The 23965-nt window shown below is 39.5% G+C and overlaps 1 protein-coding gene across 4 annotated transcripts; it reads right to left on the bottom strand.

The window, feature by feature from the left end:
* Window positions 1-9296: 9296 nt before the first annotated feature.
* Window positions 9297-21037, bottom strand: LOC310741159 (eosinophil peroxidase-like). Of its 4 annotated transcripts, none has more exons than XR_014537864.1 (14): window positions 20916-21037; window positions 20314-20451; window positions 17998-18094; window positions 16859-17034; window positions 16341-16473; window positions 16069-16198; window positions 14686-14892; window positions 13949-14312; window positions 12660-12820; window positions 11862-12120; window positions 11412-11582; window positions 10448-10685; window positions 9821-10191; window positions 9297-9723 (listed from the first exon to the last, which is right to left on the bottom strand). XR_014537864.1 is itself a non-coding variant. In XM_083568710.1 (14 exons), exons 2-13 carry the CDS (start codon window positions 20378-20380, stop codon window positions 9990-9992), a joined length of 2205 nt encoding a protein of 734 aa, XP_083424836.1. In that variant the 5' UTR covers window positions 20381-20451; window positions 20916-21037; the 3' UTR covers window positions 9297-9752; window positions 9987-9989. The 4 variants fall into 4 exon arrangements, 3 of the variants coding, with proteins under 3 accessions (XP_083424836.1, XP_083424837.1, XP_083424838.1); XM_083568710.1 differs by having other exon boundaries at window positions 9297-9752; window positions 9987-10191; XM_083568711.1 differs by having other exon boundaries at window positions 9987-10191.
* Between the last annotated feature and the right edge of the window lie 2928 nt (window positions 21038-23965).

Here is a 23965-nt window from a genome sequence, read left to right as displayed (position 1 = left end):
TGTTCAAAGACAAGAAGTTAACATTTTGAGGCACAGAACCAGATTAATTTGGTTTAAAACATGTAAAGGAATATTACTGTTAGTCAACTATTAACATAAATCTGTTTTATCCTAAAGGCAAACAAAAGACGAGCAACTAACAGTAACAGGAGTAAAGAACCAGCTTTGTAAAGGAGCCCCAAAAGGTTTTATTGAAAATCACATTATCTCAAAGTTGTGTGTGCATGCATGTGTGTGCATGTGTGTATGCGTGTGTGTGTGTGTGTGTGTGTGTGTGTGTGTGTGTGTGTGTGTGTGTGTGTGTGTGTGTGCGTGTAAGCCAGGACCTGGCTTTGGAGTCTGACTTTATGCCGCAAAAATGTGCCTTTCTCCTTCCAAATGTTCTCAGAGCAGCAGAGTCTCATTTAAATCTCAGACATTTGACCCAGTCTCAAAACCGTTACTGGCTTTGAGCTCAGCAAAGACTGAAATAAAGTATGAAATAGTTTATAGAGTCAAAACAACTTTGTATAGTGAGTCAATGTCCTTCTTCTCTGGCAAGACAAAAGTGGCATCAAAAACAGGAAAAGAAAACGGAAAGAACACCGTGACCATTCCAGGCCATTTTTACATTGTCCTCATAAATTCTTTCCCATTTCCATCTGTTTTGACGTTTAATGGGATAAAATAAGAGTGTCTTACTCCACTAGGACCCGTTGTTCACTTCAGGCAGTCCACTACTATCCACAAAGTCAAAACAGCAGCAATGAGAGGGGCCAAGCACCAAAGGTTTGTAGTGTGATAAAGTGATAAAAAATATGTTTGTAAGAATAACATACAACTATTATTTGTTTTAATAATTTATATTTAATTTAAATTGGAGATTTTATTCAGATAGGTGGATCAAGCGAGGTGGAAGAAGAGGTGGATAGGTGGATATATATAGGCAACAGGCAATGTTATGCCTGTTATAATTTTATAACAGGCATAACATTATGACAATATGACAGGTGAAGTTAATAACACTGATCATCATTAAAACTGCAGCTCTTGTGGGATGTTCCTGGTCTGCAGTGGTCAGTATATTTTAAAAGTGGTCCAAGGAAGGAACACTGGTGAACCGACAACAGGGTCGTTGGCGGCTGAGGCTCATTAATACATATGGGGAGTAAGGGCTGGTTCGTGTGGTCTGATCCAACAGACGAGCTCCTGTAGCTCAAACTGCTGAAAAAGTTAATGTTGTTTATGCTCGAAGGGTCACGTCTGTTTTGGCAGCAAAAGGGGGACTAACACAATATTGGGCAGGTGGTCATATTGGTATGCCTGGTTGGTGTATATAGGTACAGATGCTAATGGTCCTATTAGGAAAAAAGGTCATGCCTTTTATAGAATATAAGATCTTTTGAGTACAAAAAGGTTTTTAAATTTCACAAAATAAAGGGAGATATGTCAAGTAAAAAGGGCAAAAAATATTTTTTTATACATCTCAACAAATTGGCAAGGATATATTTAATTAATTTTTTTTAAATCATTACTCATTTTTGATTGCAGTGCGGGGTCATCCGAAAGGCTAGTAAATAAGCAAAATGTCAAAATATTCCAAAACCGAACGAAAACCAGAATAATTACAGTTATTATAGTGTACAAAAATAATCAGAGACTTGCAAAAGCTCAATGCTTGGCCCTTCTAAAGAAGAAATCATTTCATTGCTTCTCCTTGTATTGCATTGAGAGAAAAGAACCATATGTACTAGGTTATAGTTGTTTTTAGTTTTGTTTTTTTGTTTTTTTACTGTGGGCAATTTGAATACTCAATAGCAGTGGAATCCAATCTGCAAGTGATCAACCTAGATCCTCCATTCACGTTGTTGAAATTTCCCTTTTCTGAAACACAAAAAGTGTTTGTGCAAAATGTGTGTATGTGGGGGAGTGAATTCCCGGCAGAAGATGACAAGACATTTCAATCAGGTGGTAGAAAGAATGACACAGAGAGCTATGAAGCAATGGATGAAATGAAGTAAGGTGATGTGTTAAAATTGCGACTAGTAAATAAAATTATAAAACTTATAGCCGGTATACACTCTACTAGGAGCACAAGACTATTCTTAGAATGATCCGAACATTTTAATTTGATAATAATTTGGATTTCACAAGGTTTTGAAAACATTCCTTCTGAGATTCTGCTCTAAGATTGTGTCATATTATTGCTGCAGATTTGTCAGCTGCATGATCTTGATACAATAACATTTAAAAGGTTCCCCTATAAACGCTCTGACCTGGTCTGAACTTGTCGTCATGTGCTTGTGATTTCGGACGTGATGCAGTTTCTACCTGGAAGTAACAAATATAATATGGGAAAATGGTAGCCACAGGCTGCGGCATCCAATCAGTGCTTAGCAGTTATTAAGCGTGTGCCAAACCACCAACAGCCTGCTGACACAAAACAGGTTATGTCATGCAGTTGACATGTTGCAAAGTGCATGTGGCAAGAGAAATCAAGTTTCATCAATCCAACTGACAAGTTTCAGTTTCAGTGAGACTGTGCCCCGAGGCGCCTGTTTGCAGTCTGCAGTATATGCTGTGCATAGGTGCACTGCATATGGGGTCTGCCATTGCACGCACTGTATTTATTATTGTATTTACCCCTATTTTTTGGGAGGGGTAGGGGGGCCACCACCCATGATCTTGCATACCCCTCAGCAAATGTGCAGTTGCACCCCTGTCTGTGCCCATTATAGCCTCAGATTCCTGTCTCCGGCCTACAGAAGTATAACCTTATGTGATCTTCTGCAATTGTAATGCATGCCTCAACAACCTGTACATGCGTGATTTGACACATTGGATAACTGCATTAATAGGCAAGTGTGCATGTTTTCCAAAGTGTATATCTGTCAGCACTTGCACTGTATATAGCCTCATTCACATCATTAATTGTCTCTAGTTTGTGTTCAATGGTTGCTGTTGTGGTTGTTGAGGTAATGGTTCAGATGAATGTCTTTGTCTATTTGATTATACTGTACTTTTGCACTTTATTAAAAATAACCTGCACTCACACCCGTTCTACTTGTTATTACATAACAACATCCCAGTATTTAACTCCCAAAATTGTTACTATGGAATAAAAATCTTTGCTAGAGCAGCATGAGGACACCAAGCTGTTCTTACTTCCTTGGTAAGTACAAACAAATAATTATGATCAACATGATTCCAAAGTATGGTGCGCAAAAGTGCAAAAATTATGTTTAACAGGAAAGATTCATATAGGCACTCTGTCGATTCTTCAAAACATTGATGTTCCAAAGACTTTATTTCTAATCATTTATACATTATGCATGATTTACTCCAAAAGGAAAACAGCAAAATTTCGCACCTCAGTTGAAGATCTGCCATTAACACTCCCAAGCCACATCTGCTGCTTGTGAGCAAAATTTTAAACACTGCTGGCTTCATTTTCACCTCAAAAAAGACTTAAAATAAATGAAAAAATGTTTGAGAACCAGCTTTTGCTGAAGTTGAATAAAAAATATTGGCCCTCTCCAATGGTGGACAGTAAAAAAATTATTTAGTTTGTAGTTTTTTTTTTTTTTTTTTGCATTTCTGTACTTTACTGAATTATTTTCATTTAGGGAGACTTTTACCTCAACTTCACTACATTTCAAAGTCAACTATCTCACTTTTTACTTACTACATTTTGCGAAATCAGTCGTTCCTTTTTATTTATGAGTGGATAAAAACTTAACTCTGTTTTGATGTTATTTTGATTGCCGCTTGGTGGTATCTACTTACATAATCATATAGTTCAGCGTCAGTTCGACAGCAAGCAGAACATTTTGAGAGACATAAATGATAGAAGAAACTCCTGATTTTAACTTGCCACAACCCCCGTGGCTTTATTTACATTCACATTTTTTCAAGTAGTTAAAAAGAAGGTTTTGGGTTCATGAAAATGTTAATGGATATCAATCAGTGTTTGACACATAAATATAATTTTATTAATAAACTGTTATGCTGAGAGTAATCTTGTAAGTTAGTACAAGTAAGAATCTTTTAACAAAAATAATAATATGAACATTATAGCCATAATAAATCGTAATACTTTGGATACTTACGTTTTTTTGAAAGCACATACCGATCCTCTCTTAGACTGAGAGTTGCATCAAATCACAGTCAGCTCTGAATATATGGATTTACTTTATCTACAATTATTTACTTTAATTGTATGTGTCAATTGAATTCTAATGGCTCTATTACTTTGTTACATTATACTGTTCCCTTTCAGGATCTTGAGCTGCATCAAAAACACTTTGGGAACACCTCGCGTTGTTCACGTTCCGAATCACGTGTAAAATCTGGCCAATAGGCAGTCGTGACGTCATTGGCGGTCGACGTCGCGCAAACCAGGAGGCAACAAAATGGGCGAAATGGCATCGAAGGTTGTGGGGCTCGCAGGCCGACCTAGCAAAAGGCATGGAGACGGATTAGTCCTCTCCAACCTCCCCTGCTGGGCCGAGCTCCCGTTCCCTGGGGAAAGCTCTCGCTCTGGCAGGCCTTTATTCCGATACGTGTGATGCAGAGCTCCAGGACTCTTCCTCAGAGGAGGAAGAGTTTTTGGAAGCTAGCAAACCCACAGACTCCTCACAGCCTGTGCTGTTCAAAGAGCTCCTGGAGGTAGTGATGCAGTGATAGTGATAGCCTGGCCCGACAAGAAGCGGAAGCAACGCGCTCCCAGCAAGCTGGATGAGCATTGTCTGTGTCCCGCAGCACAGCCCCCGCTCCGGGGCCTACAGTTTTTTCCCGAACTCGAAACCGAGGTATCTAGGTCTTGGGAGATCCCATATGCGCCCCATACCCTTCCCCTGCATTTGCTATACGTGAATATAGTAGGGTTTAAGGAAGGGCGGCTATGAAGAGATGCCCAGGGTTGAAGAAATGCTAGCTGGGTATCTCTTCCAGATGTTGCATCGCTGAAGCTCATTAAGCCGTTGAGAGCCACTTCGCCCAAGGTTGGTGGGACAAGTCTCATCTTTCATGGCACATAAACTGCCTGGAGATGATGGCCATGTTCTTGGCACTGGAACACTTCCACCGAGACCTGAGAGGTCGCCACGTGTTGGTCCATATGGACAACATGTTGGTGGTCTTATACATCAACTACCAGGGGGGTCTCCAGTCACTCACCCTGTACAGGCTGGCTGGCAGATCCTCCTATGGTCCCAGGGGAAACTCCTCTCATTAAGAGCAGTTTACATCCTGGGCCGGTTGAACTGGAGAGCAGACGCCCTTTCGAGGCAAGGGCCGAGGCCCGGGGAATAAAGGCTTCATCCCGAGGTGGTGGAGCAGATATGGCAGAGATATTATAGAGCCCAGGTGGATCTGTTTGCAACTCGGGAGACTTCGCACTGTCCCCTCTGGTTCTCTCTCTCTTACCCAGCCCCATTGGGGCTGGACGCCATGGTGCAGACATGGCCAAGGCTATGTCTGTACGCCTTTCCCCCTATCGCGCTGCTCCTGGGAGTTCTGGAAAGAATCTGGCAGGAAGGAGCTCGTCTCCTCCTGGTGGCACCTCGGTGGCCAGGCAGACCTTGGTTTACGGACCTGATGTCCCTCCTTGAGGGACCTCCTTGAAAATTTTTCCCAGGAGGGATCTCCTCTTACAGACAGGGGGAACCCCGGGCCCCCCCCTCGCCCAGAGTTATGGAAGCTGTGGCTGTGGCCCCTGAGGGGGTGCAGTTCGTAGCAGCTGATCTCTCTACTGAGGTAGTATAGACCATTCTCTATTCCAGAGCTCCCTCCATGGGGTATGGTGGGTATGACGGCCTCTACGGCCTGGTCCGCTGGGGTGTCGCTCCAGGACATCTGTAATACTACGAGTTGGTCCACCCCGCTGACCTTTGTCAGGTTCTACGACCTCGACATTAGAGCCACTCCTGGCTCCTCTGTCCTGCATGCAGGTTGTGCTTAGACACACTAGGCAGGGACTGGTCAGTACGGCGTGATTGGACACTAGTTTCCATAAAGAGTTTTCGACGCAGCTCAAGTTCCTGAAAGGGAACTTCACTCGGTGACGTAGGTAACCCTAGTTCCCAGAGGGAAAAAGAGCTGCGTCAACGTGCCATACTCTGATGTCGCTCCCATTGCGTTCCCATTTTGTAGCTTCCTGGTTTGTGCGACATTGACCGCCAATGACTTCATGACTGCCTATTGGCCAGATTTTACATGTGTTCCCAAAGCGTTTTCGACGCAGCTCTCATTCCCTCAGGGGAACCTAGTGACGTTTTATTTTATTGGTAAATTGAAGATCCCTTTTAGAAAGATTGCTTTACTACTTTGACTTTTTATTTTACCGACTTGTTTGATCATTGTTTTATTCTGGCATGTTAAAGAGGCTGTTGTGTTGATTTTGGTTAATGCAGTGTTGAGTGTTTTAGGAAATAAAACCACACAAATCAAGTGTTTTTGGCTTTTCTCTATCATGTGTCTTTGTAAATCTTTGAGCCTACGTTTAATATGAGTCAAATACTTAAGTACTGTTCAAATCAGATACTTTAAGACTCAAAGTCATATTGGAATTGAACTTGGAATAGACTATGTTTTGCGGTAAGGTATTTATACTTTCACTCAAGTATAATTTTCAGGTACTTTTTACACCTCTTTACAGTGGTTATATCATCTTGATGTTGGTGTCAGGGTGCATTTCTCTACTAATCTGTTTTCATATGAAACACATGAAATTTCTTTTCTGTGTCCCATTCTGATTATTTCCTAACCTGCTTTCTTAATATATATGTTCCTCTCAGTGGTCTGTGGAACCTCCTTGACACTTTGCAAACAAACACCAGCAGCAAGACTAAAGGTAAGGAAATGAGCTGTAATTAACGCCGGCTTTGTGTCTTGTTCTATACCACATAATTTGAACGTTCCAGTAAAATGGAAGTTCCACACAGACTGATTTTTCCTGCATAAACAGGAGGTTTCCATTACTCAGAGTCTACGAGTGAAACCTCAACACACACACACACACACACACACACACACACACACACACACACACACACACAAGCACACGCACGCACATACGCACACACACAGGCCTACGTGGCACTCCACACGTGTATGCTGCATTCAGTGAGAAATCACAGCGAGACCAGAGGAGGAGTTCAGGAGGAAATCTGGAGCAGGGACTTCCTCCTTGAACTAAATTCAAGAGCATTTCTGAAATTCCAGGCAGATTATGATTCATTAATTTTTTTTCAGTTTGTGCATTATAAATCTCTCTTCTTCCGTCATTTCCTTTAGAAGAATACATAGCGGGTTGCCATCATGCTTTGATTGAGCACTGCTGTCAAGTGAAAAATAAACACCAGACGTGATCTTTAGAACTTCAGAAAGCCTGCAAAGTTTAGTGAAGCAGCAGTGTTTGGCTCACAGAGCCAGAATGGGGTGACAGTGGACGGTATTAGATCCAGTCAAGAGAGACAGCTGGAGAAACAAAGTTTAGTCTGCGAAGTCAAATATTCCACAGTGAAATCACAATAGGCGTTTAACGAGATTCACAAATCCTTATAGACATTTTCAGTGTGGCACTTCTGCAAGTGGTAAATTGAGTAGATTACCCATAATGCCATTTGACTACCATCCTGATAGTGGTGCAGTGGGATTTAACCCTTGTCATGTCTCTATATATAATGAGAAGGGTACAGAAATACTTTAGTCATTCTGTGGTGGTATTAAAACGTTTTCGAGAGTAGCTCTGTTGACAAGAACGTACTTTATTTATCTTGGTTTGCACGCTATCACCTTCAAAATAATCTCCTTGCACAGCAATACAGCGCTTCCAGCGTTCCTGTCACTTCTGAAATATGTCCCGGACGTCTTTTTTTGAAGTGTCTCAATCACCTCTTGCGATTCGCACTGGATCTCCATAATGGTGTCAAAATGCCGACCTTTAAGCTAGATCTCCATCTTGGAGAAGAGGCTAAAATCCGCAGGAGCCAAATCTGGTAAGTAGGGTGGGTACCGAAGTGAGATCATGTGGATTGTTCTCCGACAATCATCATGCACTAGCTCCAGAATGGTTTCGAAATTTTTTGGGGTTGAGGTCATTGAGGCTCTTCCTGATCTCTCGTCTTCCAGTGATGTTCTTCCGCTCTTAAAGCGTGCGTGTCATTCAAAACACCTCGAATGACTGATTGCAGCATCGCTGTATGTCAATCATATGCAATTTTGGACGACTCATTGGCAGATTTGCCCAGTTTCATGCAGAATTTCACGTTTGCTCTTTGTTCTAAATTGTTGTTTGTGATTAAATTGCACACGTGGTAACGAATGTGGTCAGAATTGCACCAGTTAGCACCATTAGTCTTAAAACCTTGTAAAACCACCTCATAACTATCCGGTAGATAGCTTCGCAGACGATCCAAGTCTCTTGCGAATCCAGTGTTTACACTTTCTACTACTTTTACACTGCGCCAGGATGATCTAAAATACTAAAAAGCACTACCATAAAATAGCACCTGGGATCGAAAGGCATGCAACTATATTTTATTTGTTTTATTAGAATGTGTTCCAGGGTGGAATTGTAATGTAATGGAGCCCATAGAAGCCTCTTACACTCGTTCCGAATCATTTTCTTCAGAGTTGCTGATGCGGCTTAGGGCACATTTGGATTGTATATTATTGGTTTCAAAATGGCTTCCACGGACAATACTAACCCATCAAGGAAATTTGATGTGTCCATGTGTGCATTGACCCTTGTGATATAATGTAGCCTCACCAGAAGGTTATTCAGGAGGTTATTCTGCCTCACACCTAGTATTCCCAGGATTGGCTCCAGAACCTGATCATGATACAGCCTTTACTGATAGTGAAGTAATGATCTAGCCTCTTCATTCATTTCTTTATAGGCTACAGTTTTTTGAAATGTTATTGTGATTGAAGGGTTCAATCATGCACACTAATAACTTTAGGCTTCAACAATGAGATAGGATTGGACCAATTTGAAACAAATTTGACAATCAATAGTCTGTAAGTGTGCATCAGGACATTATTGTCTGGTTTACACTCCGGAAACGTTGTGAATAAAGTAATTTTAGTGCCACCTACTGGCAATAGACCATGAAATCGCACCATCCTAAAGATCACACTACAGTTTGAGCATTTTATTCACCAAATGCTAAATAATAGGAGCACTCCATTCATGTGAGGTGGACGATATATTAATGTGTCCATGTATGCCTCAATATATGATCTCAGATTTTAAGCTAATTTATTGCTCAGGAGCTCCTGGTTCCATCTGAATGTATTAGAGTGTAGAAAGGACTCTCGAGTGTCTGTATTGTTTTTACAAGGATATTTAAAATTTCAACTGTTTAGCAAACAAAAAACATAACAAATGTCCGGAAATTTTACTGACCCATTTAAACATGAGTCTCAAACCTTATTCAGATCTTTGGTGATGTTACACAGACTTGCTAATGTGGTTTAGGACAAATAACAACTTTGTCTTATTTAATCAGGAAAAACATTTTATAATTAATTCTCAGAGCAGCACATGGAATTAGATTACAGTAACACATTCTGTTTCCAATGTGAGAAAAAAGTCTTTTAAAATATCATTTTCCCGTCATGTAAATAAAATACAATTCTAGTAATTTAATTAAAACATAAAGATGGAAAATGTTCATAGATAGTTCCACAGGTTTCCAGGTAGACCAGTGGTCCAAGAGGGATGATGGTTCAACTGCACTGGTAGAAGAAGTTGGTAGAATTTTGAACTATAAGAACTGTAAACATCTACAAAACTGTCTTTTTTTTTTTTTTTACACAGGACGCAGAAAATCACAGATACATTTTCAGTTTTTCATGTTGGAACAAATCTCCAAATCTTACAGTCTTCACTATTCTAAAGCATGAGGACTCCTGAGTATAACAATTCAGCTCTTAATAACTAGACACTTTTTAACTAGAACTATGATTTTTTTTATTTTTTTCGTCTTGCTTGCTCTCACTTGTTAAAGTTCCGCCCATGCAGTCAGGTCGACCTCCGGAATGTTTTCGCAGTTGATGAAGCCTGGTTTGTTGCGACTTAGGAGGAAAGCATCCCTAGGTACTCTCTTGATGCCCGTGTTGTCACAGATGATGCGAGATAGAGACACTTTGGATAGCGCGGCTTTCTGGGCTGGTGTGAAAACACCACTTTTCTCCCACCAGAGTCTGGGTGCAGAAATGACGGAGATGAAAAACAAGTCATGTCTCCTGATCTTCAGATAATTACCCATGTATTATTCTAATCCTGATACTAAGCACTAAAGGAACAGTCTTTTATTTGTCTATTTATGTGTAAAAAACTCTGTTTATGAGCATTAAAAAAATGGTCATTATCATTAAACTCATCTGGTCGCATATGAACCTAATACAGACATGAGAGGTGTAGTCATTTTATTCTGTAATTTTGTTGAGGACACATTACCTGTCTCCTTGGCGGATCTTCTGAAACTGGGTGGCAATGAGACAAGAGAACAATGGCCCGACTCGGCCTCCGGCGACAAACGGTTCAGCAATACCTCCTGCCCAGATGTCAATGTTATCAGGAGAGCCGTAGAGGTCCAGGAGTTTATGTGCCATATTTGTATTATTCAGCACAGTCCCCAGTTCTTTGAGATTTTTGGGTGTGGACAGGCCACAAAATGTCCGCCATGCGTTATAACCTAATAGGAAAAAATATATATTCAAACATGTGCGGTGAATGTGTTCTTTCTGTCTGGTTGCATGACTGTTTGTGTGTCATTTCTCTCTGCCTGTCTGCTTGTCTGTCTGTTTGTCATTTATATCTGCCTGTCTGTGTGCCATTTTTGTATGTATGTCTGTCTGTCTGTCTGTCTGTCTGTCTGTCTGTCTGTCTGTCTGTCTGTCTGTCTGTCTGTCTGTCATTTTGTCTGTCTGGCTGCCTGCCTGTTTGTAATTTCTGTCTGTCTGCCTGAGTGTAATTCTGTCTGTCTGTCTGTCTGTCTGTCTATCTGTCATTTCTGTCTTTCTGTCTATGATTTTTTTTGTCTGTCTGTCTGTCTGTCTGTCTGTCTGTCTGTCTGTCTGTCTGTCTGTCTGTCTGTCTGTCTGTCATTTTCTCACTCTGCCTGTCTGTTTGTCTATCTGTCTGTCTTTCCTGTCTGTTAAGCTGTCTGTCTATTTGTCTGTTCCTGTCTGTCTGTCTGTCTGTCTGTCTGTCTGTCTGTCTGTCTGTCTGTCTGTCTGTCTGTCTGTCTGTCTGTCTGTCTGTCTGTCTGTTTGCTTGTCTGTCATTTCTGTCGATCTGTTTGTTGTGTGTCATTTTGTCTGTCTGTCATTTCTGTCTGTCAGTGTGTCATTTTGTGTGTGTGTGTGTGTGTGTGTGTGTGTGTGTGTGTGTGTGTGTGTGTGTGTGTATATATATACACCTTGCAGGCCATGATCTCGGCTCCTCTGCAGGTTAAGTGATCCCAGGTCCTGGGCGAGATTGCTGGTGAAAGCAAAAAGTCTTTCTCTTACAGCATCAACCAGAACCCCATCCTGCTTGTTCAGCTTTGCCGGACGACTAATCACCCCCCGAATCTGAGGATCAATCCCACCTGGGGGCGAAGTATAAGGTAAAACTCTGTTGAAATGTTGGGAGTATAAGCAATATATCTGACAGAATTAACCATGTTATTTAGTTGCTTATCATGTGTTTTTACCCCTTTAACCTCTTGAGTAGCATATTGTGCATTCGCAATTCCAGAATTTCATGTTCTAAACCACTAAAACACTAGAAACCCTAGTGGTGTGAAGCAGTATAGATACAAAATGTATCTATTATATTTATGTACTTCCACAAGGGTTTTGCAGAAAGATGAATTTCATTAACTTACCTTCAAATATAATTCTCCAGGGTGTAAAGAAGGCTTTGTGCAAAGGAACGCTGGGGAAACGTGGATGTTCCTGGAAGGTTTCATTCATACGGAAGATGAGGGGCTGGAGGGTGGCGTGGGCGAAGCGGTACGCAGCAGTGGCAAAAACGTTGGCGATGGTCGGGTTGACGTTGGGGTTGTAGCCGGGATACCTGCTGAGCTTCTTGTTTGCAGCCTCCGTTCCCACAATGTGTGGCAGATAATCTCTAAACACTATGATCTACAAGACACAGCATGCATATTTTTCTGTGAGTCAAGCACAGAGAATAGTTAACTTTATGGTCAAATCCTTGTGGAGATTTGTGCTCATTAAGCCACAAGGGTGTTAGTAAAGTCAGGTACTAAAGTACAGTAGGTGAGGTTAGAAGGCCTGAGTGCAGTCAAAGTTCTAATCCATTATGTTCAATAGGGCTGAGGTCAGCGTTCTACAGCAAGAGATCTTCCACTCCAGCCCATGTAAAAGCATATCTTCACAGGAGCATTGTCTTGCTGGAACAAGTTTCTCCTAGTGCAAGTGAAGGGAAGATTTTATCTTACCACATGCATCTTAATGAATGAACCACACATGGCTGAAAAAGTCAGGTGTTTCAGTAATTTTGTTCATACAATGTATATAAGCCCAAATGTCGAAAATCTATGGGACATTTGACCTTATTGGGCCAAACAGGAATCTGCGTCTCTTTATACCATATTGTTTATTTTTTTTCTTGTTTTCTTGATTCCACAAAAGTCTCAAAAATGTGTGCGTATGTGCTGTACCTGATGGAAGGCTCCCATGATTTTCCGAGCTTCCTGATAAAGCTGTTCGCTGCTCCATTGTGGGTTTATATCCTGCAGAGCACGGGCAAGCCGGTTGTGTTCTCGCAAAAAGAGTGTGTGCAGCGAAGTGAGAGCGATGTTCTCGTCCACACGCGCATCACCTGCACACATCAGTCATTCTTAGCTATTTGTGACTGCGTTATTAGGTGTGTTGTGTATTTCGTCGTCTTGATGAGGTGTAGTTGTCGGCTGGAAGGACTCTCGTTAGACGCCGTATTTCGTGTAAATAATGATTTTTATTTAGCACAGAAATAAAGCATCTTTACAGGCCTTCCGGTCAAGCCTGGAGTCAGCACGCTCTGATTCAAAGTCTGACTCCAGATCCATGCTTACACACACATTAAATGCTTGCCCGTTTCCCGGGTCCACCTCTTAATGTAAATGAGATGCATATGAGCTTACTATGCAATAATGTCGAATGTAAAGAGAAACCTGTCTTTGTCCAGACTGATGTGTTCCAGCTGTACCAGGGCTTACATTCCCAGATCATAAACCATAAAGGCATCCCTTTTCCTGTACCTTGAAGTATCTGGTGAACGGGGAGGTTGCCTCCCAAGAAGATATACATCCTGGACCACATTCCATATTTGTTTTAAGAACATTATCTCAACACTGGTGAGAGCGCGTATCTCTCACCAGTCTTAAGACAACATTAAGTCTACCTCCTACGCTTCTGTTTTACAGAGAACCATCTGTCCAGGCGGTTCAGTAATTAACTTTGGCCTTTCTAGCAATGTCACCATTGTAAAATAATATGAGTTTAGGCCTTTTGATATTACACATTTAAGATACTATAGATTTAAGACACTACAGGTGTTATAATTATTAGCTCAGGGCCATATTATCTCACCAGCTTCCTAGTCCCTGAGTATACTCTTGACGCCCTGCCTGTTCTGAGCCCTGTGCCTGTGCCTGTTCCTGATTCTGTTCCTGTGCCAGTGCCTGTTCCTGATTCTGTCCCTGAGCCCTGGTTTTGACTTTGGACTGTTTTTAGTTTTTTGTGTTTTTGCTCGGCCTATGTATCTCTGTTTGCTGGTTTTGGTCTCCTGGCTCTTCAACTCTGTACTGTTTATTGGACTGCTACCTTTTTTCATTAAATCCTCCCATCCAGTCCCCACTCACTTGCTTTTCTGACAATTACTATTTCTATTATATATGTTTGTGTATTATATTCACATATATAGCAAAATTAAAGACATTTACCAGTAGGGCTTGAGTTCTAAACCCACCTGCAATGAAACACGGCACTTCCTCCAGGCCTGTGGTGTTCTGAATGCGATTGCGTGTGGCGCATATATTGCTGTCCAGATTGGTAAAGGGCAGCAGCTCACGCCCGTTGTCCTGAAATCTGTCGTTGACACGCAGGAGGCCCTCATCATTGGAGAGGTCTCTGAGTTCTCGAGCGAGCCCATCCTCGGAGCCATACAGCTGTCCGACATCCAGGAATGATGTCAGAGTGTTGATCTGCTGCCGCACCTGCGGAACGCCTCCAAACATGTACGCACCATTTCCAGAGCCACAGGTGGGCGCAGAGCGAAAAAAAGGGAGGCAGTTGTTGGGCCCCGAGGGCAGGCGAAGGTCATTCTTAGGAATCTAAAAAAAATATTCAAAAATATAACATAAATCTGATTTCAAACATGTGAATTCACAGCTCAGTGTTTGCTTGAAAAATGTGTTGTGCATGACTGTGGCAGGTGTTTTTGTGTGTGTGTGTGTGTGTGTGTGTGTGTGTGTGTGAAGGAGGGGTCAAGATGCTAGTGTTGGGCCCTGAACCCTTAACTGCTCAGTTGTATAAATAAGATAAATGTAAGTCGCTCTGGATAAGGGTGTCAAATGCCAAATGGCAAATGCCATAAATGTAAATTTGTGTGTGTATATATGTGTGTGTGTGTGTGTGTGTGTGTGTGTGTGTGTGTGTGTGTGTGTGTGTGTGTGTGTGTGTGCGTGTGTGTGTGTGTGTATGTACTTGGATTGGGAAACATGGCTCTGAGCGCTCGCAGCTCGCCCCACATTGGATGCCGTTGCTAAAGGACCGGATGCTGGGTGACACGGGGGTGAAGGACAGGTCATGGTCGTTCCACTGGCCAAAGAAGGTGATGAGGAATGTGTACTGACTATCTCCTTCAACATATTGTTCCTGTGTGCTGAAAATTCGGTTTGACACCAGCCTCACCTTAAACACAAAAATGAAAAAGAGGAAGAGGATTAGAACAATTGTTCCTGAAGAAGAAGGTAGAAAATACTCAGTTGTGGCTGCAGAGTCTCAGATAGAACTCTGAAATAAAACCTTGAGGAAGAGCTCCATAATTCAGATATGAGCTCAGATGTTGATCAACCATAAACCAGACTCTCTACAAATGGAAACTACTTGAACTTGAACTACTGGAAAAAGGCTTTGGCCTCAGAACAATTTGCTATGCTCAGTGTGGCCAACATTTGCTAAGATCTCTGAGACTACCACACCTGCAGTGAAGCACGTTGGTGGTAGCAACCCACTGAGAGTTTTTTATGGGTTTTATTTATGCTCAAACAAATTGTAATCAAAATTAAGGATTTATTTTTATAACTAAACCTTGATTTTCTACTTAAACTTGTCACATTATAATTAATAATGTGACTTATAAAAAAGTTTTACAATTTTACTGCAACAGAGGTGAATACTTATGCAATCACAACTTTTCCATTTGTGTTTATAAATAATTTTCCCAACAATTCTGAATTTTCCCAGCATTAAAGTGCATTTTACAATCATATTCACATCCCTGATCAGATGCCAATATCCAGAGCGACTTACAAAGTGCTTTGAAGTTGCCATCAATAAAAACATTGTAATATTGGTTCACTACAACAATAGAATAGAGCTTTTACCATTCTTTATATGTCTTTATTATCTAGTTATTGCAAAATTCAGAAGGTGAATATGGGAGGTGGTAGCTTAGTGGTTAGCAAGACCCTAAACCCCATAACCCCATAAGACCCTAAACCCCAACAATATAGGCATAATCACAAAACTCTAACGACATTACACTCGGCATAGCGAAAGAAGTTAAACGGCGGATAATGAGGTGACATCATGTGACGCCACTGGCCAGACCCCCACACACACACACACACAAAACAATGGCAATACCAGGCATGTAACGTTTAGAAACACTTATCTCGCTAAGGACCACTCATATTTCCTTCAGGAAATGTCACATTCTAGTTTTTAGCTGCTTTGTGGATCGGATATCAGAGAAACACATTCTGTAATGTACAGCCTGTTTGGAATTTGGTTTCTTTACATATCAAGAGACTTAACATTAAAATCCTAACAGTATTTTTCAAAAGTCATATTATTCTGGCATACCAGAGGCAGCACAACACCATTATAGAGCCTGTCTTGGTTCCAGCCTTTAGGTTGAGAGACGTTATCTTCATAAACAGGAGGTAGCCAGCGGGTGAATGGTGTGTTTGAAGCTCCCTGAAGTGGATTATTCCTATAGATTGAAAAGTCACAGCATTGTGTATTAGAAGAAACCTTGTACATGGCAATAATGTGTGTGTGTGTGTGTGTGTGTGTGTGTGTGTGTGTGTGTGTGTGTGTGTGTGTGTGTGTTTCTTTGTCAATGCAAGACTCACAGGTTGTTGCAGACGCTGGAGGCGGTGCGATATTTGTTTAGATTTGGTGTTGTTCTGCATGAAGGTGGCAGGGTTTGAGCGAAACAGCCAGTCAGACGCATGATCGTCTTGAGGTCAGCAGGAGTAAGCAGGGCTGAGAGAAAGAACATACAAATAGAGTAAACACACACACACTGCACATAAAACAGCACAACCACAATCACTTCCAAGCATAAATATTCAAATTTTGCTCAAGAATATTGTCGTATATTTTTATTTTTTTTATCCTTTTTTAGTTTTTGTAGAACATCTATAAAACATACTAGTTCCTGTTATCACTTACATTATAGCAGCTACAAACAGTCATTCCCTGACTGGTTTATAGTTTCATTTTAAAAACACCATAAGGTGCTCTTTCTGGAAAAATAGCCTCATTGCATAAAGTAAATAAAATAAAATACAGTACGTGAAGGAAACCTGATAAACCCTGCTGATGCTCAACCTAAGAACGTCATTTGTAAGTACGATTTGCGTCAAACCTGTGGCGTTGATGGATCTCTTGTGTGCATGGTGTGTTTTCTTTTCAATGATCCTCAACGTCTGCTCCAGGTAATCTGCACTTCTCACGGCTTCACGCGCCTTCCGACTTGGCTGCTTCATCAGACGCAGGACATCACATGGCTTGAAATCAGCCCTGCGAACCCTGTCAAGGCTCCTGTTCAGACATACACACGCACACACACACACACACACACACACACACACACACAGATATAAAACATAACTTTGCTATAAAACTTCACTATAAAAACAAATGTAAAATGCTCACATTTCAGTGTGAGTATCAATATATAACCAAAATATCAGTATATCATTAGTCAGGTCTCCACAAATGACCTTCACACATATGTTCTTATTGCTCTTATATTGAACTCCTATCTTCTAGAAATATGTTGTGGGGATTTGTGATCATTAGGCTACAAGAGCGTTAGTTAGATCTGGGGTGCAGACAGAGTTCGAGTTCATCCCAAAGTGGGGTTAAAGTTCTTTGTAAAGGACATATGAGCTCTTTAAACTTAAACTTAGCAAACCATGTCTTCATGGAGCTCGCTTTATGTACAGTAGCCATGTCATGCTGAAATAGGGTCATGCGTCTAATAATAATAATAATAATAATAATAATAATAATAATAATAATAATAATAATAATAATAATAATAGTGTTGGAAGGTTGGACACTTTTTCCTTATATTCTATATATATTCTATATATATCTTGTTGCACTAAAAGGAAATAGGTGTAAATTGTTTCATTTGTTGATAAACTGGAAACTAACACACATTCTCATGTTGTGTAGAAGAAATGCATACATTATAATCATAAAACACTACTATGGTTAAAAGGCTAGTATTTCATAACTTTAAACAAGTTTCAAGATTTTTCATCAAGATTTTTTAAAACTTGCGATATCCAGACAATTGGGCAATTTGGCTTTTCATGGCTTTTCAAGTATTCTTGTTCTGCTGCAGTCCTGCAGAGTTTCTGTGGCTCTTATGTTTTAATTTTCATGATCTTGTTTTTACAGTTTTCACATAGTTCACATTGTAAGCGTACTCGAGTTCCCCTCTGGCCTCTCTGCTTCCCTCTACTACAATGTCTTATAGAAGTGAGGACTCACGTTTGACGAGAAAACAGATAAGTGTCATCTACGAGTCTTTTAGCTTCATTGACAGCATCCAGAATAAAAGACTGGCTCAAACTGTTCTCTTCAGATCCTGTACAAACACACAGCATAGCAAAAAGTCATTTATCTGAAAATGCACAGAATAATCAGGCTGAACACAAAGCAAGAGAACCGAACAGAATCATGACCTGCAGTATAAAGATTTTTCACATGATTAATGGCCGTGTTCTTCATCAAACTCCAGACTATTTATATAACTTGGGACAGTTTGATGCCAGTTAGGAGTAACAACCTCAGGTGTGCCCATTAGAGAAATTCTGAATCTTCTCAATGCTTGATCAAAGATTTATAATAAATAATTATTCTACAATTCTCATATAAGGAATAAGTTCATGCATTTCACAAAGAGTGAAACAAAATCCAAACCAAGGATGATCCATTTTTGCAAAACAAACAAACAAACAAAAAAAACACAGCTTGGCAGTAGTCAAAGAACAAGAGTTAGAGTGAGCCTATTGTTTTCTTGAGCAAAAGTCTTTAAAAATGGTGTGTGTGTGTGTGTGTGTGTGTGTGTGTGTGTGTGTGTGTGTGTGTGTGTGTGTGTGTGTGTGTGTGTGTGTGTGCATTTGTGTGCATTTGTGTGAGTTTGTGTGTTTGTGTGTTTGTGTATCTATGCTTCATTAAGGAGATGGAGAGTCAGTGCTGGAATGTGTGTGTGTGTGTGTGTGTGTGTGTGTGTGTGTGTGTGTGTGTGTGTGTGTGTGTGTGTGCATTTGTGTGCATTTGTGTGCATTTGTGTGAGTTTGTGTGTTTGTGTATCTATGCTTTATTAAGAAGATGGAGAGTTAGTGCTGGAATGTGTGTGTGTGTGTGTGTGTGTGTGTGTGTGTGTATGTGTGTGTGTGTGTGTGTGTGTGTGTGTGTGTGTGTGTGTGTGTGTGTGTGTGTTTGTTCCAGGAATTGGAGGGCCAATGGGTTTCGAAGGCTGTAGTATCTGGTAGGAATTTTAATAAAAGAACGCCAATGACTATACAACAATATACAGTCCTCCAGACATTTGCATTTAGTGGCTCATTTTAAGCAGGTGCCTTTGTTAAAAAATTAACTTTTCTCATTTGCTTGATAAAAATGTTTTGAAATGTTTTGCATTTCAACATTTCAGATCAATAATTCAGGACCACCGGACAATTTATTACGGTAGTAACATACAAATAACAAAAAATAATATAAGCCAAAGAAACGTTCTCTGCACTATACACAGGTTTGTATAAAAATATGACTCTCTTTTTACTGTAAAATCTAATAAAACACACTTGGAATTTATTTATTGAAAACTGATCTATGGCAGGGTGGTGTGATATGGCCTGATCCTATGCAGAAGAACCTGATTTTCTATACAATTGATTTTATACGATGTGTGTGAGCCTTATTATTTACATACTTTTACATCCTGATCATGTTTACATGTAGAAATTCAATTTCAGAATCTCCCCAACTCCTGTTTTTTTGTTTAGACAGAGTTCAGACAGAATGGTAAACAAAACAAAGGCATCCACAGAGAATTAGGCCCTTTTAACTTTTCTTTTTTACTTATCTGAAGATTTCATACATTCAGCAAACACGAGTGTTTCGGTTTCATAATGGCAAAAAAAATGTGCCGGAAATCTTCTTTACAGTTTATTTTTATTTTTCGACCGCACCCTTCACACATCAATTAAAGGAAAATTCTGAACATTTTTTCAGCAGTTATTTGTCAATACCAGCAACCTCCTATTTAATTGAGTCTGGTTCAACTTGATCTCTACCTTTATTATAACTATTAATCAGTCAGGTGTCCATAAATTACCTTTACACCCATATGTTCTTATTGCTTTTATAATGTGCTTCTATCTTCTATGTAGACTTTGTGGGGATTTGTGATCAATCAGCTACAAAAGCAAACACTGACAATGGTCAGGAGGTCTGGGGTGCAGTCAGAGTTCGATTTCATCCCAAATGTGTTCAGTGAGGTTGAGGCCAAATGACATATGAGCTCTTTAACCCTTATCAAAATCAGCAAACCATGTCTTTATGAAGCTCGCTTTATGCACAGAAGCATCGTCATGCCTCTCAATTCCAGTGAAAGGAAATTAAAATCTGCACCATACAAAGAAATTAAACACAATGTGTTTGTAGAGTTTTTTTCTGAAAAACCATATGTGTGTGACAGTCATGTGTCCACATACTTTTAACCACACCGTCTGTCAAAGGATTCTTGGATTTTACATTATTTCTTGTGGTATGTGTTTCCTGCTTCTGTTTAAAACTCACCTGATACAGTCAGAGAGCTGATCATGAAGCACAGTGTCAGCACCACTGCGGATGGTAAGAGATTCATGGCAACAGTACGGATGGACACACTCCAGATTTACAGGAAGGGTATTCTCACGTATTTTCTTCTTTTTTAATCTGAAGAAACGGGGAAAAGTTTCAAACAATGTTCCAAAAAGAAAAAAAATAACTTTTTTTTTTCAGGTTACCACAAATTTTTATTTTTTTTTATATATATATATATTCCATGTTTCTGCCTTAGTGTCTGATTAGCATTCCTTATATGAGAATTGTAGATACATATATATATATATATATATATATATATATATATATATATATATATATATATATATATATATATATATATATATATATATATATATATATGACCAAAGATTTATAATAAATAATTATTCTACAATTATCATATAATTCTCATTTGTGCTCAGTAAAACCATACATTGTGAAACTAACCAAAATCAATCACATTAGCAAAGACAAAAAAAAATAAAAATTCACATAACATTTTTGAATTTAGTTTCTTTGATTAAAAAAAATAATAATAATATTAATAAAATAATACAATTGTAGTTGCTCACCTGTGTGTTGCCTCTTTGGCTCTAAAAATTGGTGTGGTTATGTATGTACACAGAGCATTTATACAGCCAGCAGCATATCATAGGTGCATCGCACTAATGAGCAATTTCCTAGCATTTTATATGGGTGCATTTCCTCCTTCCTCTTACTGTCATTGTTTTACTTTCAAGTGGGATTAATAATCATCCACCCATGTGGGCTTTCCAAAATGTCATCAGCGATGCGCATGTGTTACAATTAATGTGTAATTAATGATCTAATTATTTTTATTATTTATTGTTATTAATAATAAAAGAAGCAAAAGGTCTGTATTATGCGATTTGTTTTTAGCATTTGTATTGTATTTCCTCCAGATTCCACATGACCACCTGACCCTTTAAATAAAGCATTACATGTACTTCAAAATCTATTTCTTATTTTTAAATTATTTCTAGATCAATTATTTGCTTGCATCAGATTCTGCCTAACTGTGGATAAAAAATGCATCTACCAAATGTGCAGTGCAGACAGGAAAAAAAAAAACATAACACGTCAAAAACATTTATGGCTGCGGATCTCAAAATACTTGCTTATACATATTAAATACCTTTTCATGACATTAAGGTGTGTTTAATTCTATTAAACTGACTGCGTACTTAAATCCCAAACACATTTATATATAAAATTCATATTTACAATCTACACAAATTTGGGTTGTCTTCAGGAAAATACCTTTTTTTGTAAAATACCTAATGTTTGACTTGATTTCTTATAGGTATAAAATAAATCTGTATTGCTATCTGTGCATTGTTGTTTTTACATGATATGTTCCTGGCTGCAAAAATAAGGGAAGTCCCTTAATCACATAGCAGTTAAGGAGTGTCCAATATAATGAAGTGTACAAATACTTTTGGATCGTTTACAGATAATATCTTTGACTCCTCCACTACGAGAAAATGTGTTTCCTTGTCTGCATACTTCCTTCTGCAATCTGCTGAAACGAAACATTGGAAAAAATGCTTGGTTTGAAATAACTTACTAATGACAGAATTTACTACATTTACTTTATACCACATACTACAGTAAATACTACATACACTGCAAACTGCCGAGAAAAACTCAATATTCTACATGCTGTACTGCATACTACAGTATATACTACAGGTACTTTATAATAGATTAATGATTTACTACATACAATATAATACACTATATACTACATAAACTCCATAGTACATGAAGCATATACCACACTATATACCACATTCACTGCATACTACAAATAAACACTACCAATTATTTTATATACTACATGCACTACACACTACTGTAAATGCTCTATACTGTGCTGGACAGTAGGCACAGTAAATATAAGTAACACGAGCGGTACCACTGGATTACAGCCTCTGAGGAGCGCTGCAAATTTTCTGTCATGTTATTTGACAAATATTGATTCTGAACTGCTCCAGATGATAGGTGCAAAGTTGTGTTTGTAGTGTAGAGATTTGGAGCTTGCTTTAGTAAAATAGTATTCACCCTCCATATTTGAAATGCCTCTATCTCTCTTTCTCTTTCTCTTTCTCTCTCTCTCTCTCTCTCTCTCTCTCTCTCTCTCTCTCTCTGAGAGAATGTGGAAAAGGTGGAGGAGTTCAGGTACCTGGGGTCAACAGTGCAAAGTAATGGAGAGTGTGTTAGAGAAGTGAAGAAAAGAGTGCAGGCAGAGTGGAGTGGGTGGAGAAGAGTGATAGCAGGAGTGATTTGTGATAGAAGAGTATCTGTGAGAGTGAAAGGGTAAGTTTATAGGACTGTGGTGAGACCTGAGATGTTATATGGTTTAAAAACAGTGGCATTGAGTAAAAGACAGGAGGTGGAGCTGGAGGGAGCAGAGCTGAAGATGTTGAGGTTTTTGTTGGGAGTGATGACAATAGACAGGATTAGAAATGAGTTTATTAGAGGGACAGAGCATGTAGGACGTTTTGGAGACAAGGTGAGGGAGGTGAGATTGAGATGGTTTGGACATGTGCAGAGGAGGGACATGGGGTATATCAGTAGGAGAATGCTGAGGATGGAGCCACCAGGAAGGAGGAAAAGGACCAAGGAGGAGGTTTATGGATGTGGTGAAGGAAGACATGCAGGTAGTTGGGTTGAAAGAGGCAGATGTAGAGGACAGGGCGGTATGGAGACGGATGATCTGCTCTGTGACCCCTAATGGGAGCAGCCGAAAGAGGAAGAAGTAGATACTCTTAATGGCCACTTTAACAGGAACACCTGCTTATTTATGCAATTATCCAATCAGCACTTAATAAGGCTGCAAATCATGCAGATCCAAATCAATAGACTCACTCTGCCTATTGCTCTGTTTTGGGGGTAATCATTGTACTGTATTGTGTTATTTGCACGTTTCTACACTTTATGTAATACAGTGTATAGTTGTAGTTAGATCTGTGTTTTATGCAGCACCATGGCCCTGGTAAAATATTCTTTCGTTTAATTTTTCCATCCATTTTGAGACACCATATTAATCAGAAAGGTCCAAGAATATCGGCCAGACTGTTTGAGCAGTAATTGTCGCTATATTAGTGAATATCAGAGAATTGCTTTCATTATGTTTATTATTTCTTCACCTTACCTTAACTTGTAGCTAAATTCATTTTCGTTTCAATTTGTTTCACCTGCTTCCTGTTTTTTTGCAATATTATTTATTATTGCTAATTAAACCCTTTTCTTCCTCCAAGGTTTTGTCATAAACACAAAAACACACATTGATGTAATATTACATTTTCTCCAGAACCCTTTCACCATTCTGCTACCTGTATGTATCTAATTATTCATGTCCTTTCTGAAGAAAAATGTTGTCCTCATTCCTTCTTTGAGTCACGTACTCAGATTTGCGTCAGTGACACTATATATCTGTTCACAATATCACATCACTTACCTGGGTAATTAGTTCAATTGCACTTAATTCGTTTGATGTGTTTAAAAGGTTGCGTTCATCTGTTTCATAAGACAAATTACCACATTTCTTTATTTCGCATTCCATTAATCATGACAGTTTATACTATTTGGGATCGGT

Source organism: Silurus aristotelis, assembly GCF_946808225.1.
Source record: "Silurus aristotelis genome assembly, chromosome: 18".
Taxonomy (NCBI): Eukaryota; Metazoa; Chordata; class Actinopteri; order Siluriformes; family Siluridae; genus Silurus; species Silurus aristotelis.
This window is presented reverse-complemented; position numbering and strand designations above follow the sequence as displayed.

What these genes read in the sequence shown, in the direction of transcription:
- LOC310741159 (XM_083568710.1), bottom strand. Translation starts at nt 20,380, where the DNA reads ATGAATCTCTTACCATCCGCAGTGGTGCTGACACTGTGCTTCATGATC. An exon ending in TCATGGGAGCCTTCCATCAG is followed by an intron (nt 12,121 to 12,659) that starts GTACAGCACATA and finishes TGTGTCTTGTAG; the next exon opens with ATCATAGTGTTTAGAGATTA. An exon ending in CTGGAGAATTATATTTGAAG is followed by an intron (nt 11,583 to 11,861) that starts GTAAGTTAATGA and finishes CTTCGCCCCCAG; the next exon opens with GTGGGATTGATCCTCAGATT.